The sequence below is a fragment of the Sus scrofa genome, chromosome 7 (assembly GCF_054392235.1).
Source record: "Sus scrofa isolate SSC_HxYL_T2T_F1_AM1 chromosome 7, Sscrofa_HxYL_maternal_Yorkshire_Landrace_v2.0, whole genome shotgun sequence".
NCBI classification, from domain to species: Eukaryota; Metazoa; Chordata; class Mammalia; order Artiodactyla; family Suidae; genus Sus; species Sus scrofa.
Window position 1 is genome coordinate 3710007 of NC_139389.1, and position 16103 is coordinate 3726109.

At 56.2% G+C, this 16103-nt stretch overlaps 1 protein-coding gene and 1 long non-coding RNA gene across 6 annotated transcripts; both read right to left on the bottom strand.

The window, feature by feature from the left end:
- Window positions 1–224: 224 nt before the first annotated feature.
- On the bottom strand, window positions 225–3862 carry LOC146401153 (uncharacterized). Its single transcript, XR_014809146.1, has 2 exons — window positions 3732–3862; window positions 225–996 (listed from the first exon to the last, which is right to left on the bottom strand). It is a non-coding gene; the product is annotated as an uncharacterized LOC146401153 (long non-coding RNA).
- A 605-nt stretch (window positions 3863–4467) lies between these two features.
- NRN1 (neuritin 1) lies at window positions 4468–13238 on the bottom strand. Of its 5 annotated transcripts, none has more exon segments than NM_001243601.1 (3): window positions 4468–5649; window positions 8729–8873; window positions 13007–13238. In NM_001243601.1, coding segments are annotated over 3 exon segments (429 nt in total). In that variant the 5' UTR covers window positions 13062–13238; the 3' UTR covers window positions 4468–5420.
- Window positions 13239–16103: the final 2865 nt, after the last annotated feature.

The following is a 16103-nucleotide window of genomic DNA, read 5'->3' on the forward strand; positions in this document are numbered from 1 at the left end:
TGGGTTGACAAAACCCAAAGAGTGTTAACTTCCAGTGCTGACGAGGATGTGGGAAAATGGGCAATCCACAGCCTCTGGGAAAGCAATTTGAATGCTTTTAAAAAATTAAATGCACATGTACATTTATAAAATAAAAAATAAACACCTAGACCACCTTCCTGCCCAGCAATCCAAGTTTGGCAGCATCTAGTCTATTGAAGAAATGAAAATACCAGTACACAACATTGTTGGAACAGGAATATTTATTCAACAATATTGTAGGACCCACATAAAAGTGGAAAAAACTAAATTCCATCAATGGCTGGGAAATTAAATAAATTGCAGTATGACTGAGAAAGATTGTGGAACTATTTAAAAGGAGTTATTTGCTTAGCTGTTGATCTTAAAGGACTGGTAGAAGAGAAACACACAACTGTGTATAAACAAACAAGCAAAAAGCCCACCTTCTGCATTAGCTATATGTCAGGGTATGTTTGCACGCACATGGGAGAGATGCAGGCACATACATGTATTAGCACTAATGCAGGGGTGGTGAATACCCTTTGCTCTTTATCATGGTATTGTGTGGCTGATTACAGTGCATAAATTACTTTTTTTGGTTTCATATAAATGGCAGTAGGGGGCAGGAAGGGGTGGGGAAGAGGCTATGGAGGAGGCTCCTGGAATAAACCTCTTAGAGCTGCAAGAAGCTGGGACTGGATTGGCTCTTTGAAGGCAGTGAGATCCAGGGAGCTGGCCAGGGCTCTGGTGCCAGGAGGGGTGGGGTAGGGTCTGAGGATGCGGACCCGGTGGGCCAGAGGCTGACTGAATTCAGGGAGCTTATCTACAGCTTCCTGAAAAAGCTGGGGCAGCGTGGCGCGCCTGGATAGCCTGTAGCAAGAGGAAATTCAGCTGCTAGACTCTAAAGTCAAAACTGCCCCACAGCATTAAAGGCCGTGATGAGGGTCTCTCCTCCAGGTTATTCTGAAGAATCCAGGGAGATCCATGGGATTCAGCCTGTATAGAGGCAGGAGGAAAGGGAATAAGAATAGCAAAGGGTCTAGTGGTAAGAGGCGGGCCCTGTGAAAGCGCTTTTTAAAAATCACATTTGATACAAAGTATCAACTGCATGACCCCCATTTTCCAGGGGAGGAAACTGAGGTCCCTAGAGGTTTAGGAAGCCACCCATCTTATGGGGCTGGGAGCAGAAGTCTTCCGGCTCCAAAGCCAGAGTCCTCACTCTAAAGGCATGTCCTTCTGGACCAGGATGTCCCACTCCTTGCCCTCCCCGGCCCCGCCCACTGGGCCTAGAGAGGGGAGGTTGCCAGAGCCCAGCTAGGCGATGAGGGGCTGTCAGGCATTTGGGTTTGGGGCCGAGGTTGCCGCAGCCTCAACCTCAAGGAAGGGCCCCTGGGAGATGATATTCCTCTCCTTAGGGGAAACCACAAACTACATCATACAAACCTCCCTGACTCCCGAGCCTTGGGGGTGGAGCGGGGCAAACCCAGGGTCTCTCCAAGCCTTGCCAAGGTGCTCCCTGCAGGGGTGATGGGCTAGGGTTAGGTGGCAAGGCTTTGGTTTCCTTTGGTAGGTGTTGGAAGGAAGGAGAAGAGAGGCAGTGAGACTTTCCTCCCTCTGGCCCTGTGGCACAGGGCTCTGGACTCTTCCCAAGCAGACCCCTCTGGCCCACACACCTCGCCTGGCATGGCCAGGGCACAGCCCCTTCTGTGGGGGAAAAAGCGGGAGAGGGAGGAAAGAACGTCCCTTCCCAGACGGAGGCAGCTCTGCTGGAATTTGAGGGAGGTTCTGGAAGGAGGAAAAGGGAGAGCCTCCATCTCTGAGTCCTCCTTCTGAGTTCCCAGCTTGGGTTAGGCCTGCCCAGCCCCACCGTGCTGCCACTCCTGTGGCCCAGGCCCTGGAGGCTTGGCCAGAATGGAAAGATCCTTGGATGCACAGAAGCAGAATCTCGTGTGGTCGCAGGGCTGATTTCCTTCTCTGAGGATCCTGAGTGAAAATAGGTCCCAAGCTCATCTCCAGCCTCCACCTCTGTCCACAGCATCACCCCCGTCTGTTTAAGATGATCCCTCGCTCTCCTCAGCTCCCTTCACTTCTGGATGGTTTTCCTCATCTTTCTCCATCCCTTACCTGTCTCCTCCTTCCTGGTGAGTCTACCTCCCAAGGGCCCTGGCGTTCTCAGGCCGAGCCTGGGGCGCCGACTTGGCCTCTCTGAGATTTCCAGGAGGGTATAACCAAAATTACACTCAGGAGGACTTCTGTGTCTTGAATCTCCTTGGGCAGGGGATGGCGTGGAGGGGCCCTTTCCCCGTCCCAACCCATCCTCAAGGGCTGGAGCGAGTGGGCCCCGCAAAGCGGTGCTCAGAGCAGGGTCAGAGGTAGGTATGATGCTGGGTACCTGATACCCACTCCTCACTCTCCCCCACCCCCATGGGAGGTGAAGTCCTCAACCTGGGTGAACACCTCCCTGAGCTGGGAACGGGCCTTGCCGCGTTGCTGCTTAAAAACGATAACATCAGCCAACATATGGAGATGTCATCGTGATTAAATAGCAAATTACAGTCGAGGACGGCGCGATAATAATGTAAACAATCACCGCCACCAGAAGAAACGTCCTCGAAACCAGCCAGGTGCGTAAGCCCGCGTTTCCGCGTTTCGAGACTCGCGGCCCCGCGCTCCTGGGTTCTCCCCAAGTGCAGGGGAGCGTGGTTCCCGGCCTGGGACAGGCACCCAGCCTTCTGGAGGCTCCCCTGGGCGATCGGGGGCAAGCCCCCCTCTAGGGCGGCCCCACTTGGAGAGCATCTGGAGCCGCCGCGCAAGGACCAGCTTCCTGGAGAAGAGAGACGGTGCCCGCGCGCCCAACCCCTCCTCTCTCCCCCTCCTGCAGCCTCGCCTCCTTCCAGATCTCAGAGGCGGTCGATTTCTAGGTGGGCAGCCCGGGCTGTGCGGAGAGGGAGGGTCCTTCGTGTGTTGCGGGGGATCCCCCGCCGCCAAAGCCCTGCGAACCAGGGGTTCAGTGATGCCCTCTGGTTCGCCCCCAGCTTGCGGAGGAAAAGACTCGAGCCGGAGGGGTCGAGCTACCAAAGCAAGAGTGGCCGGAGAAGACCCTCCTTTTCCCGATCCCCCCTCCCCCATTAAATAGGTTCTTGGTTAAAATAGGCGCAGATATTTTAATTCGAATTCCAGGGGTTGCGCTCAGAGGAGAATCGTCCCATTTATACTTAGCCCGCACATCACCATCGAAATGCAACGATGGAAGCCGAACTCTATGCTCCAAAAGGCCAGCGTTCCCGGGCGGGAGACCCCTCGGCGCAGGCAGGAGGATCTTCTTTGGTTTGGTCTGAGACGAGGGGCTCGGCGGAGGAGCGGGCGGCAGCAGGGAAGCGGGGAAAATACTCCCGGGAGTGGCGGTCGCGGCGCGTGCGTGAAGCGGCCGCGGTCGTAGATGCTGCCATTAAAAATGCCGGCGGCTTCCAGCGCTCGGGGCGCAGGGACGCATGTGTGGCTGGAATTCAATCCGTGGGGGGAATGCAGATTGGGCTGCGATCTACCGGGTTTGATTTATGAACTGTGACTCTATTTACACATTGCATTTCAGGGCCCCCTGCGTAGCCTTGCGGGAGCGGCCGGCAGACTGCACGGCGCGGGGGAACCGGCTGCAGCCTCCTCGGCCTCCCTTCCTGCCACCCCACCCCCACCCCCACCCCAAGGCCCCCGCAGCTCCCTCCCATCCTCACCTTCTCCAAGAAATCCGATTTCGCCTTCTTTGAACCCGGAGGCCCCACTTTCGGGTCTCCCTCCTGAAGCCTGCTCCCATCCTGATGCCCCGACCCAGGTCTCCTCTGCTCCTCTTTACTCTCGAATGTTTACTTCTCCGTAAGGCCACGCGGGCTTATAAATAGGAAGAGTGGAAGCAGCTCCACTGCCAGATCGATGGGGCCCGTCTCCTCGCCATTTCAGCTGAGCTGTCTTATTAATTATGAAAGGAGTCGCCTGATCCCTGCCAGGGACCACAGTCTCTCGGCCCCTCTGCTAGAGCCCTTAATGGTGGTTCCTCTGCAAGGTGCCTCCGGCCACCGCAGAGGAAGCGGCCAGTGGCAGAGAGGGCTGGGCCTGCAGAGCAGGTGGTCGGGGCTGCGGCCTGCCTAGAGCCACTGGGGTTGGGTCTGCCTGTGCCTTCTCAGCCCCACGTCCAAGGCCAGTGTCCCCAAAGCTATCCTAGAAAAGATCTCTGCCTGTAAGGTTACTTACTTAAAAAATAACTTCCTCTTTCTCTCAAATAAACAAAATTTCAGGGAGGTGGCAAGGTGTATGGGTGGAGGAGGGTCTGCTTAAAGAAGGTGGATTACCAAGTGGCTTGTGAGCAGGTGAATTTGTCACCCAGCATCCCGCGTGTCCCTTCAGGTAACCATGGGAACTGGGCCAAGAAAGCATGGGAACTCGGCTTGGGGCAGGAAACAGACGACACCCCCATTTCAAACAATAACTTTTATTTTATACTTCTCTATACTTTGTAGCAAATCTTTTTTTGCTGAATTTAATTTATAATAAACATTTTTAAATTACATCTCTCTCTTTTTTTTTAAAATCAAGGCTCTTTTATGTCAAAATCTTTTTTAACTATATTTTAGATTAACATTTAACACCCCCCCCTGTGATCTATACCGTTGGATATTCAGGTATTACTGTATGTGTAACAGCTAAAACAAGAGGGAAAAATCAAGGCAGTGGACTTGGAAAGATGCATCAACACGAGCAGGTAAAGCTTAACCTCAGTGACTTCAGCAGTGTTTCTTCTGGCAGCCGTACCTCTAGCCTGAGGGGTCCTCAACCCTTTCGCGCTCTCCCTCCGAGGCTCAGAACACAAGGCCAACACTCTGTCCTTTCACTTTTCTCGAGGAGAGTTGTGCAGTGGAAATGATGAAAACAAGATGCTATGTTAGAAAGACGTGAGCGTGAATTATTCACCAGATGCTTCTCTCTTCAATTCACTCCCCTGGCCTTCTCCTCTCCTCTGTTTCTTATTAGGAGGAGCCCATCATTTGTCATGTATTAACATGATTAATATAGTAGGTGGCCCAGGGCCGTTCCTGAGATTCTTGTGCCAAAAAAAGAAAAAAACGAAAAAAAGAAAAAAGAAAATGGGGGTGGGCTTGCCGTTTTCGTGTTTTTGTGGGAAGACGGACTGGAGCTGAGGTCCGGTTTGGGCTGTGCTTGCTTGCTCACTGATTGGGAACATTTGGCAGAGAAAACACAAGAAATCAAACGAAATCGAAAAGAGAATCAGGATTTCCCACAATCCTATATGAGTGTTTTCAGCATCACAGAATCACAACGTCCCCAAAGAACGAATGGATCTTCCTCTCGACTTCCGGGAGCATGGCGTGAGTGTGGGTGGGCGCGCGGGGTGGGAGCCGGCCCCGCGCTCAGAAGGAAAGCCAGGTCGCTAAAGCTGCCGAGAGAGCCACCAGGAGCACGGGGAGCGCCGGGAGCAGGGACCCCGCCGCCCCGTTGCCGCTGCCGCAGAGTTCGAATAAGCTGCCTTGGATGTTGAGATTTTTGGATTCTTTTCTCAGTTTATCCCACATATCTTTCGCCCCTTCCTGGCAATCCGTAAGGGCTGTGACCGTGCAGCTGTGGAAATCCTCCCAGTATCTGGCGAGGAACAGAACAAAACAGAAGCGGATTCGCTTTGGGCGCCGGGAGGACCCCGGGCCTGCGCGCCCGGGCGCGTCCCCCATCGCGGCCCGAAGACCCTCCCGGCGGCCCGATCTCGGCCCCGCCACCCGGACGCCGGGCCCCGCCGGGCCCTCCCGGGCCCTCGGCCCACCCTGGATGCCGCTGTCCAAGGTGGCGGCCGCCCCTTCCCGCTCCGGCCACGCCGCCCGGGCGCCGGGCCGCACCTGCTGTGCCGCGCTGGCACCCTGGCCGGTGCTAACAGATTGCCGGTCCTCGGCGGGCCAAGCTCGGAAAACAGTGCTAAGCCTCGCAAGCTGCCGCGCATTAATGCCTCTTAGCTCGCAAGACGGGCTCCCTGCTCGGAGCTCAGCCCCCCCTCCCGGCGTCCCGCTCTCTCCGCCTCCCCTCGCCCTCTGCCTCCCTCCTTCTCCCTCCCCGCGGCCGCGCCGCGCTCTCGCCTTGGCCTTCGCCCCCCAGCCCCTTTTGTTTCCCGCTCGCCCAGGTCCCCTCCGTTCCTGTCCCCTTCTTTGTCTTCCTCCGTTTCCCTCCCCCGGCTTTTCCTCCCCTCCTTTCCCCACTTCCCGCTCCTCCTCCGCCTCTGCCTCGGTCCTCCGTGGCCCCTCGGCCTGCTCTCCATGGTCCTGGCTCTGACTCGGGGCGGAGACGTCTTCCTGCCTCCCCCTGCCCGGGTCGGTGAGTGTCCTCGCCCCAGGCCCCCGGGCCCGGCTGGGAGCCGCCTCCGGCTCCCTGAAACCCAGGTGTTCTCCGCCCCCCACGCCGCCGGACCCCTTCTCTTCCCCTCTCCAGAGGCGTTTTCGTGGCGTTGGAAAAAGCCTTTGGGGCATAGGGCCAGCCCCCCAGGGGCCCAGATTCCGGGGTGGGCGCGGTGCCCACCACTGCCAGCCTTGGAGGGACCCTGCCCCCTGTCCTCCCTTCTAGCCCCGTCTTCAGCCAATTGCTCCCCTTGGCTCCCCCCGCACCCACAACCTTCAACCAATTTGTCCTTTTTTTTTTTTATTGTCCCCCTTTCTTCTGAAAATCCGAAATAGATCTCAGCACTAAATATAATTCCAACCCGTGATCGATTCCTGGGGCGCTGTCTCCTTTCCGGGGCCGGGTCGATCCGTGTGTCTGGGGAACTCCAGACTGGCTTCCACTTGGCGGGTGCCCTTAGGGCCAGGTCACCAGCAACAGCCCTCCAGAGAGTGCCTTGTTTTCTCTCCCCTCTCTCCCTTCCACTCACTAGCCTAGACTATAAGCACGTTGAAGGCAGGCACTAGGTTTGATTTATTCTGGTTTCCACTCCCATCCCATCTTCTGGCTAACAGTCAAGTTATAAATGCATGTTGGACTGTCTTGAGCTGTTTCCTAAAGGCCCCCGTGAGTCTCTGATTTATGAGGACTGCGGGGCCTAGGGCACAGGGCTTCCAGGTTCCTCAATCTGTAATAAATACTGAGATTTAGAGAAACCAAGAGGCGGCAGGACAGCTCTCTGCATAATTACACCTCCCAAAGGATGTCTAAATCTCTTCTTTCTTTATGCATGTGCAGATGGGGCCAGGACCTTCCTGGAAGAGAGACGTGGCGGAAGAGGACAGAATCCAGGAGGGACTGAGAGGAGATGGGCTTCAGTGCCATCAACAGAGTGGGAGCCTCGACCCAGCTCTGGGAGGGGCCTGCAGCTCCATTTCCATTTGCCAAGACTGAAGTCCTGCTAAGAACTTCAAATAGCTTGGAATATCCAAGTTCTGGCACATGGTGGAGGAGTTGAGAGCTGATCTGTATTTAAGCTTTTGTCCATCTTTATAGGTACATTCCTACCTATCATCATACATCCAGGAACAACGTGGGTGGCTATGCATCCTGGACCCAGCCTTTTGTCCCTTTCCTGAAAGTACCAGCCACTTAGCTGCTGTGGCTCCTGGTAGACCCCAGGGTATTTAGGAAAGTGTGTAGCAAAGTTAACCCCTGTTGGATTATTCATAATTTAAACAAATAACATCCCACCCCCAAAAGAATGGGGGCGAGGGGGAGGACTTCATGGTAAGACAAAGGACGATGCAGAAAATGATCCCTCCAACCTTTGCGAAACAAGGAACACCTTGGCTTTATTGGCAGGACCGTTATGGGGGTGGGGAGGGTTACCACTGGTTTTGGAAAAATAGAGTAAAAGTGTGTGTTTGTGTATTGCAGAAGATGGGGCTATTTTTTTAAGATGTGCAGCAGCAAAGATGTGGCCAGTCCACTACAATTGGGCTTCACTGGTCACCTCATGTGCCAGTGGGAGCTGTGCTTTCAGCCAAGCTCTGGGGAAACAGCCAAGCCTTGTGGGTCCTGGGCTGCCCTGGACTGGGGACACCTTGCAGATGCAGGAAGAGAGGGGAGCGAGGAAGCCAGGGGGGTGGCTCGCCTGCAGTTCTGAGTTGGCTATAAACTCAGCCCAGATGGTCACCAGCTTCTGGGAAAGCGCCTCGGGGGCAAAGTCATTGGCATAAGACAAAATATTCCTTCGGCGTCTCTCCTAGAAAGAGGAAGGGGGACCCGCACTCCCTTGCTGCTCCCGAATTTTCTTGGCATGCATGAGAGTTTTACTAGACCAAATGGACCAAACAGGGGAGTGTCTTCTTTTTAGGCCAATGTGGAGGGAACTACCTCAAAGGCCCCTCAAACAAACCCGCGGTTCTTCTTGGAGTGCGCATTCCCGCAGCAGTTAAGGGAGAGGAAAACTGCCGCGAAGCGCAGGGAGGAACTGCCCCCAGCTCTCTGGGCCCCCTCGCCCCGGGTTCCGGCGCGGGAATTGCGCGGGCCTCTGTGCGCGCAGATCAGGCAGCGGAGTTTGGGCCTGGGCACCGCGGGAAGGATTCTCCTCTGCCTATCCCGGGCCGCTGTGTCCCCGTGGGCAGGACAGGCCCCAGCCAAGGCCTAAGGGTGGGAGCCGGAAGGCGAGAAGGCCAGGCCTGCGCTGAAGGCAGAGCGCAGGCCGAGAGGCCAGGCGTCCGCCCACCTCAGCAGCGCCCCCCAGAAGGGAAACCTCTCGGGCCCGAGGGGCACTTACGTGCACACGGTTTTGATGTTCGTCTTGTCGTCCAGGCCCTGCGGGTAGTTGGCCATGCTGTCGCCCAGCTTGAGCAAACAGTCCGAAAAGCCCTTAAAGACCGCATCGCACTTGCCCGCTGCTCTCACGGCCTGCACCAGGTACGCTGCGGGGAGGAGGGACACGGGTGAGCAGCGTCGCGACCCCGCCCCGCAGCCCCCCGCACGCCCGCCCCCTCCAGCGCTGCCCACTAGCTCCCAGCCCCAGGTCGCGCCAGGGCCCAGGGTGAATGAGCTGCCTGGCCCGAGAGTGACTGACCGGCACCCAAGCCCGCGCCTTCTGCAGATGGTCGGTGTGTGAGCGGGTGTGGACGGGGGAGATGAGTCCAGGCCTTTCCTGCGACTCCCTCCGGCATCTCGCCGCATCTCATATCTTTTTCTGTTTCCATCGCCCCCTCTTCTCACCTCCCCCGTCTCTTTTATTTCTCTCTTTCTCCTCCCTCCCTCCTGCGTTTCCCAACACTTCCCCAGCAAAGCCCGTCGAGGCTCTCGAGGTGCCATTTTCCATTTTCGAGGTGATGGAAGGGGTCTGACAGCAAAGAGCGGGGGCGAGGAAGGGGCTGGAAGGCGGCAGAGCGGGGGGCCATGCAGCCGAACCGGGCGCCACGGAGGGCGACAAAGCCTCGGACGCGGCGCCCGCTGCTTGGTGGGCGCTCAGCAAGCTCTGCCCAAGGAATATATTAATAATGTCTCTGGAGCCACCAGCAGCCACCGACGCGGACTCTTTCACTCTAAGGCCGATTGTCTACCGGGGAGTGTTCGTTCCGAGTGAGGTCCACGCGTGCACCCTCCCTGCCCTCCCCCCCCCTCCCCAGGACTGGGCGGGGACGAATGGCAGGGTCACACTGGGGTGCCTGAGCTAGTGACCCCGGGCCACCTCCGTGGAGACCAAAGTGTGAGCCCGGCCCCTGGCTTCCCTCTGCCTCTATCCACCGCGCGGCTCCCGCGGAAAAACCGGCCACCACTCCCGCCAGCGACGGGCTGAGACCCTTCCTCTCCGGGTCCCAGCCCTGCGGCAGCGGGCCCAGGTGGCTGCCTGCTGCAGTGGGCTCTGCGTCTCTAGCTCCGGGTTCCCTCCTTGGGGGACCAGGATAGCAGCCGAAACGGTGGGAGGAAGTGGACAGGGGGTGGAGGAACGACCCAGGCTGCACCGAGGTCCTAGCTCCTGGTTTCAGGTCGGCCAACCCCCACGGCGCCAGACCCGAGAGACAGGCTTCAGGCGGCGGGCACACTGCTGTGGCCATTTCTCTCCACCCCAAGGCCCACGAAGGCGGCTAAAGATTTAGGGCAAGCGGCCAAAAGTACCCCCGGTGCCGGGAAGGCGCCAAGAAGCGCAGATCTGCGCCGCTGGCGCGAGGGGAGACGAGAGAGGGGGCGAAGCTTCTCAGCATCGAAATCGGCCTGCAGTGCCCCTATCCTGCGCTCCGGCCCTTCCCGGCATCGTTCCGGGCGCCAGGCTCTCGTGTGAGTGTCCCCTGGGAGGACCCGAGGCCGGTCGGCGAGAGTCGGGCCTGAGGCAGGCAAAGGAGAAGGTGACCCAACCTGCAGAGGCCTTCGAGAGCGCACGGTTTGCAAATTGCTGCAGGAAGAGCTGGGCGGGCCTTGCGCTTTCTAATCCGGAACGGGAAGCTCCGGGGAAGGGACCCAGGTCAACTTCGACCTCGGCTCGGGCAGAGACGTAAACCTTATATATCTTCCCCATTCCCTTACGACACGCTCAGCGCCTCTGCGGCTGCAGCACCAGCGAGGACACTGAGATAGAATCAAGCAATCAACGAATCTTTGTTCTAACAGAACACGGTCCCAGGGAAATCAACCCTGCACAGCGTCTCCTGTAATCCACACCGCAAATGCTGCTTTGCAGCGAAGAAACCAAATCAGATACAGTCCAACCTCCCTCCCACCCCAGCTCCCAGTCTCTTCTTACCCCTTACCTCCAACCCCCCAAACTCAGGGGGAAAAAGTAGCCCTTAGGATGCATTGACCGTATTGGAAAGGGGGATTGGGGTTCACTGTGGTGGGGGGCGCGGAAAGCGCTCCCGACACGTTATCTTTCCAGGCACGGCTGGAGAAGACCTTCCACAGCGCGCATGTGTGTGTGCGCGGGCGCGTGTAAAATAAGTCGTGAAAATTTTGTTTTTTTTTTTTTGTTTTTTTTTTTTTTTGCAACTCTGACTCCTCGGTTTCTAGTTGGCTGGGGAGGCCGGGGGCTTGCGTGCCGGACGTGCTTTGCAGGCTCGCGCATCGGGGCAGGTCGCAGCCCGCGCGACCCTGGCTGTTCTTCTTGAACCCCGGTTCAGCGCGGCTCCGGAGGGCGACCAGGGCTACTTCCCTGCCCTTTCCAATGTCCACCTCTTGTGCCACTTTCATCCGTTCATTCATTCGTTCGACCTCTCATTCATTCCAAACTTCCTCCCGCCTCCTCTCTCTTTGCCTTCACCACCCCCTCCACCTCCCCGTCCCTGCCCTACCCCCACTTTTCTTGCCAAATGTCAATGATTTGGGACAGCTCCCAGCCATGAATTAATAAAGATCGAGGCTCTGGTGCGGGAAAGGGCAGACATTCGGGAACAAATATGCTCAATTTCAACTCCAACAAACGGTCATTTTCATGCCGAGGTTAATGTGTTCCAAGCGTATTCCGCATGCACAATTGCTCTTTAAAAAAAAAAATTTTTTTTTAACCCCATCCAAAGTAAGGTTATTTCCCACTGGGAAAACACCCCCAAACCTTCTATCAAAAACAACTGCTGTCTCCTGCTCTCTAAAAATCTGCAGGACTAATTGCAAAAGCCACAGCCACTTATTTCCAAGATTTAAGGGATTTGCTGCAATCAGAGATGTTCTTTATTTATTGCAGCTCTTTGCACTAGTGTCAAAAATTCAAAACAACCAGATTCAAAACATCGAGCCATTTCATAGAATTAAAGGAAACGCCAACATCCTGCATTCACACACTCTAAAACCCCCGATGTTCATGCAAAAACTATCAGATACTCAAAATCCTGTCAAATGCATAAAAACCTACTGCAAAGGATTCATTTTAATGTGCAGATAACTAACTCCAAAGCCTGTTTCCGTCACATTTCTCATAAAGAAAAATGTTAAGCATTTCATCTCTTGCCCCAAACCAATTCCCTAAAGCACCCCCCCCAATACTGCAAGGATTTGTCTGCAAAGAATGCTACAGCCAGAAATGATAGAGGTAACAATGCCCTCAGTCTCCAGAAAACCCGTTGGAAGAGTTTCTATTTTTTCTCTTGCCCATTCTATTAATAATCTGCTTCACTTTCACTTTTAGGCCATATTAATTCATGCTCTGACCCGCATCAGAGAAGGGGGTTTTCTAGCGCTTCTTTCCATAATGTCTTCTTCATTTTGGATGGAAAAAAATGTGAACTTTTAAAAGCCACCACGACAGTGTAACTCGGACTCAACATTCCTTAACATCAAAGGGGGACTATCTATATCCTTCTGTCATCAATCCCAAACAAACAAAAATAACAAACACTCCACACGACATATTGCAAACACTTCCTAAACCCTTCCTATATATAAAATACAGATGCCTATGTGCAAAGGGACAGGCAAATGTGCACAGAAAATTATATTCGTATATATTAAGCTGAACTCAGTCTCTTCAATGATAAGCATATCAAAATATGCACTCTGGGGTTCGCTACGGTTCCCAATTTGCCCCCGGCCGGGTCTGCGGTGCCCGGTGCAAACGCTGCAGCCTGGATATGGGGGGTGGGGGGGCGGGAGAATGACAAAGTTCTAAATGCAGCAGTCTGAGCCCCAGAATATCTTTGCTTTCTGCACATAAACTTTCCAGTCCTAGCTGCCTAGCCATCTTGTTCCTGCATTCACCTTTCGACCCTTCAGAATAACACCTTGCAGTATGGCAACGCGGGGGGCCAGTGCTTTTCCCCAGAGCGCAGCAAGCCTGGTGAACCCAAGAGAGGGGAGCAAAAAATGGACGTGCGCTTGGGAAAAAGGGGGGAGAACCCTCCGGAAAACGGCCGGCCGCACGCATATTCCGGCGAAGGTTCGGAGTCTCTCTTTTTTAAGAAAAACCAACCCGGGACGCGCGGGTCCCTAGAGGCGATGCCCCCACCCCTGGGGGTTTGCGGGCTTCTCTGCACCCCTGCGCGGCCGCGGGCCAGTCGGTCCCTCTGGGCGCCTGGGGCCCGGCCGCCCGCCGCCCTCCGCAAGCCCGGCCGGCCGGCCAGCCACTTACCTATTTGCACCGCGAGGATCAGTGAAATATATCTGCCGTTCAACTTAAGTCCCATCCTACGTTTAGTCAAACCATTTGCGACCGCAGACCTTTAAATAGTTAGTTTAGAGAACGCGGGGGAAAGCTGAAAAATAGGCATTGCCAACAAGTTCCAGGAGCGACGGAGACTTTATGCACGGGGAAGGCAGAGGGAGGAGAGAAAGAGAGGGAGCGAGGAAGAGAGAGAGAAAGAGAGAGAGAGAGGCTGAGGGAGAGGGGGAAGTGCTGGGAATGGTTCACTCCATTAGGAGGGGGCGGAGGAAGTACAGCCTCACGCCCACGAGCAGGCCTGACGTGGGGGATGACACGGAATGATTTTTTTTTTTAAATAAAGACACCTTGCTAGAGAATCGCCATTTATAGTCATCAGAAGCTGGAATTAATCAGTTATCTCCAATTAACGTGCGATCTGAACGAATTCTCGCCTCCCAGGGGTGACCACTTCCCCAGCCCCGCGGCCACCCCCGCCTCCTCGCTGTTCCCGGGGCCCCCAACCCCGCCCCCTCTCTGCGCAGAACGGGGGCTCCCCCTCCCCTCCCCGCCTGGAGCCGGGGAGTCCTGGCGCGCCCACTCGATTGTTTCAACCTGCTCCCCCTCCTCCACCAGCTCCACGGCGGATCCAGCCCCCTCCCTACGTTGCAGCGGGGTTTAAAGGAGTGAAAGCGGGAGAGAGGAAAACAGCTCAGTCTGATCCAAGAATTCAACACCCCCCTGGGCCGCCGGGTCCCTGCGCTGGCCTAGCCTCTTTCTCCAACCCTGCAGCTGGGCTCTGGGCGCAGCCTGGAGCGCGTGAGCACACACTCACGCACGCACACGCCTGCGAACCGAGCCCAGCGCCTCCGACCCTCCCGCACACAGGGCACGGGAGCGCGCGCCCACGCCCAGGCCCGGGGGTTTGGTCTGCACACGCGGGGCCCCTGAGATGTACACCGCGTGCCCTCGGTGACGCCCGTGCGGGGACAGGACGCTTCAGAAGACACGGCGACACCTGTTTTGGGGGGTGGGCAGGGAAAGTAAGCAGAGGAGTCTCTGCGAAGATGATTTTTGGATCCTAGAGATTTACTAACTCTCAGAGCTTTCAGAAATTTCCGAGACGATCGCCAGTGTGAGGCGTTCCTTCTGATCCTGATGCGCCTCTCGAGGTTATTTGTTGGGCCGCACACACACGTACACACGCACACACGTACACCACGTACGCACACGCACACCCGGACCCACACACACCTGCACTGTCTTTTGATGCTCGGGCGCAAACCCTGTGTAGACGCAGACTCCTCTGCAACGAAGTGCTTCTGCAGCTGCGCCTGTGCGGGTACGAGGTGCTCCCGCGACAGCCCGAGTTAAAGATGAGAAATGCACTGAGCTATTTCCTTTCTAAACGCCGTGAGGCTTTGGTTTCCTTACCTTCTTCTGCACCAAAAGAAGCCTAAATGCTAGCTTCTTTAATCAGATGCTAAAGAAAGAGGAGGCCAACTTTAAGCCCCTGAAGAGAAAAAGAGACATGAAAAATGCAAATGACCCCCCCCAGTCTTCCAAAATCACAGGAGAACATATCAAGATATTAAGTAAGCAGTGGATTGTGAACAGATTAAGGTGCTATAGAATCGAATTTACTTCTTCGGGCACCCTGCCAGCTGCGCGCCCATCCGTTTGGAGATGCACAGAGAAAGGGCGAGAAGCGGGTAAAATGAGGGCGGTGGGACGTGCTGTGCAGGGTGAGGGGATGAAGGGGGTGCGCGGTGGCCACTGCAGCCGTTTCTGACGCGGAGCATCTGCACAGGGTGGCCCTTTCCCAGCGTCCAGCGGGAGCCGCACACCCAGAGTTGGGGGCCCGAGGGCCAGGCCCCGGGACTTGGGGGTGGGGCCAATTAGCCCCACCCACTGATGTCACCAGGAGGGCGGGGCGGCCGCGGCTTGCCCAGCCAGAGTCCAGGGGCGAAGCGGCAGCCCCGGGTGTTTCCTTTCTCGGCGCTCAGCCGCTCCTGGAAGAGCCGTAAACCTGGGCGGGCAGGGGGCGGGGCGCGGGCTGGTGGCGAGAGGGGGGTGTCCCTCGGACCCGCCCCCGACGCCCTCCAATGGCAGGGCGGCAGGCTGGCCCGAGGGGCGGGGCCTCGGGGAAGTGGCAGCAGGCCCCGCCCACACCCCACCCCGCCCGCTCGGGTCCCCAGGCACGCGGCCCGCCCCGCTTTCCCCTCCTCCCAGAGTTGGGGCGCCCGGGCAGAGCTCAGACTGTTACAGAGCAGAGTGGGGAGGGCGGTGTAAGGTTTTTCGCCTTTACCGTCCTTGCCTTTCTCTTGCTCACCCACCCACTCCGGATCTTCCAAAACGTCGTTTTCTGAGAGTGTCCCGGGATTCCCCCATTCCACCCCCGACACCCATACTTGGGGCGTTGGGGGTGTGCTAGCTGTCAGCACTGAAGGGCTAGATAAAGCAGGGTGAAGCGGGGTGCGGGGTGGGTGGGGGGCTGCGCGTGTGCACAGTCGCCTGTGTTGGGTGGGCTGGTCCAGGGTCCAGGTGGATCCCCCGGGGTGAGGGGCGCCGCACTCGAAACCCTCCCGGGCCTTCTCTCTGTTTTCCTCTTCATGCAGCCCAGCCTCTCCTCGCTGGTCGTTTGGAAAGGGAGGAAATGATAGAGCAGCGTTAGTACTGTGCATAAATGATATTGAGGCGAGTGGTTGAAAGCAGATGCCAACAGTGGTTTTTTTAAAATTATTATTCTTATTTTTTAAAGTACAGGTCGTTCTGCTGTGGGGGCTTCATGTGATGTTAGTTTTTCCTCGTGTCTTACTTAAAAGATAATAAAATCCCCTGTTGCCAATGCATGCTGGCCCTTCGGGAACATAGCAGGCAATACCCCTGGTTGCAGATGCCTTCCTTTCTTTTTTTAATTTGAAATATCCCCTCTGCATCATACCTGAGGCAAAGGAGCAGTGGACCAGAATGGAGAGACGCAGGTCCTAGGCCTTGTGTTGTTGTCAGTGCTGCGAAGACCTCGATGGGCCCCCACACTTCCCCAAGTTGCAGTTTGATGATCTGAAAACCGGAGGGGATGGACTCT

Excerpts from the sequence above, each read along its gene's own strand:
- NRN1 (XM_013977409.3), bottom strand. The coding sequence starts at position 10,468 with ATGGGGAAGATATATAAGGTTTACGTCTCTGCCCGAGCCGAGGTCGAA. Across the intron at positions 8,874-10,308 it reads GCTCTCGAAGGCCTCTGCAG|CGTACCTGGTGCAGGCCGTG; the intron begins GTTGGGTCACCT and ends TCCTCCCCGCAG. Across the intron at positions 5,650-8,728 it reads AACATCAAAACCGTGTGCAC|ATACTGGGAGGATTTCCACA; the intron begins GTAAGTGCCCCT and ends GTTCCTCGCCAG.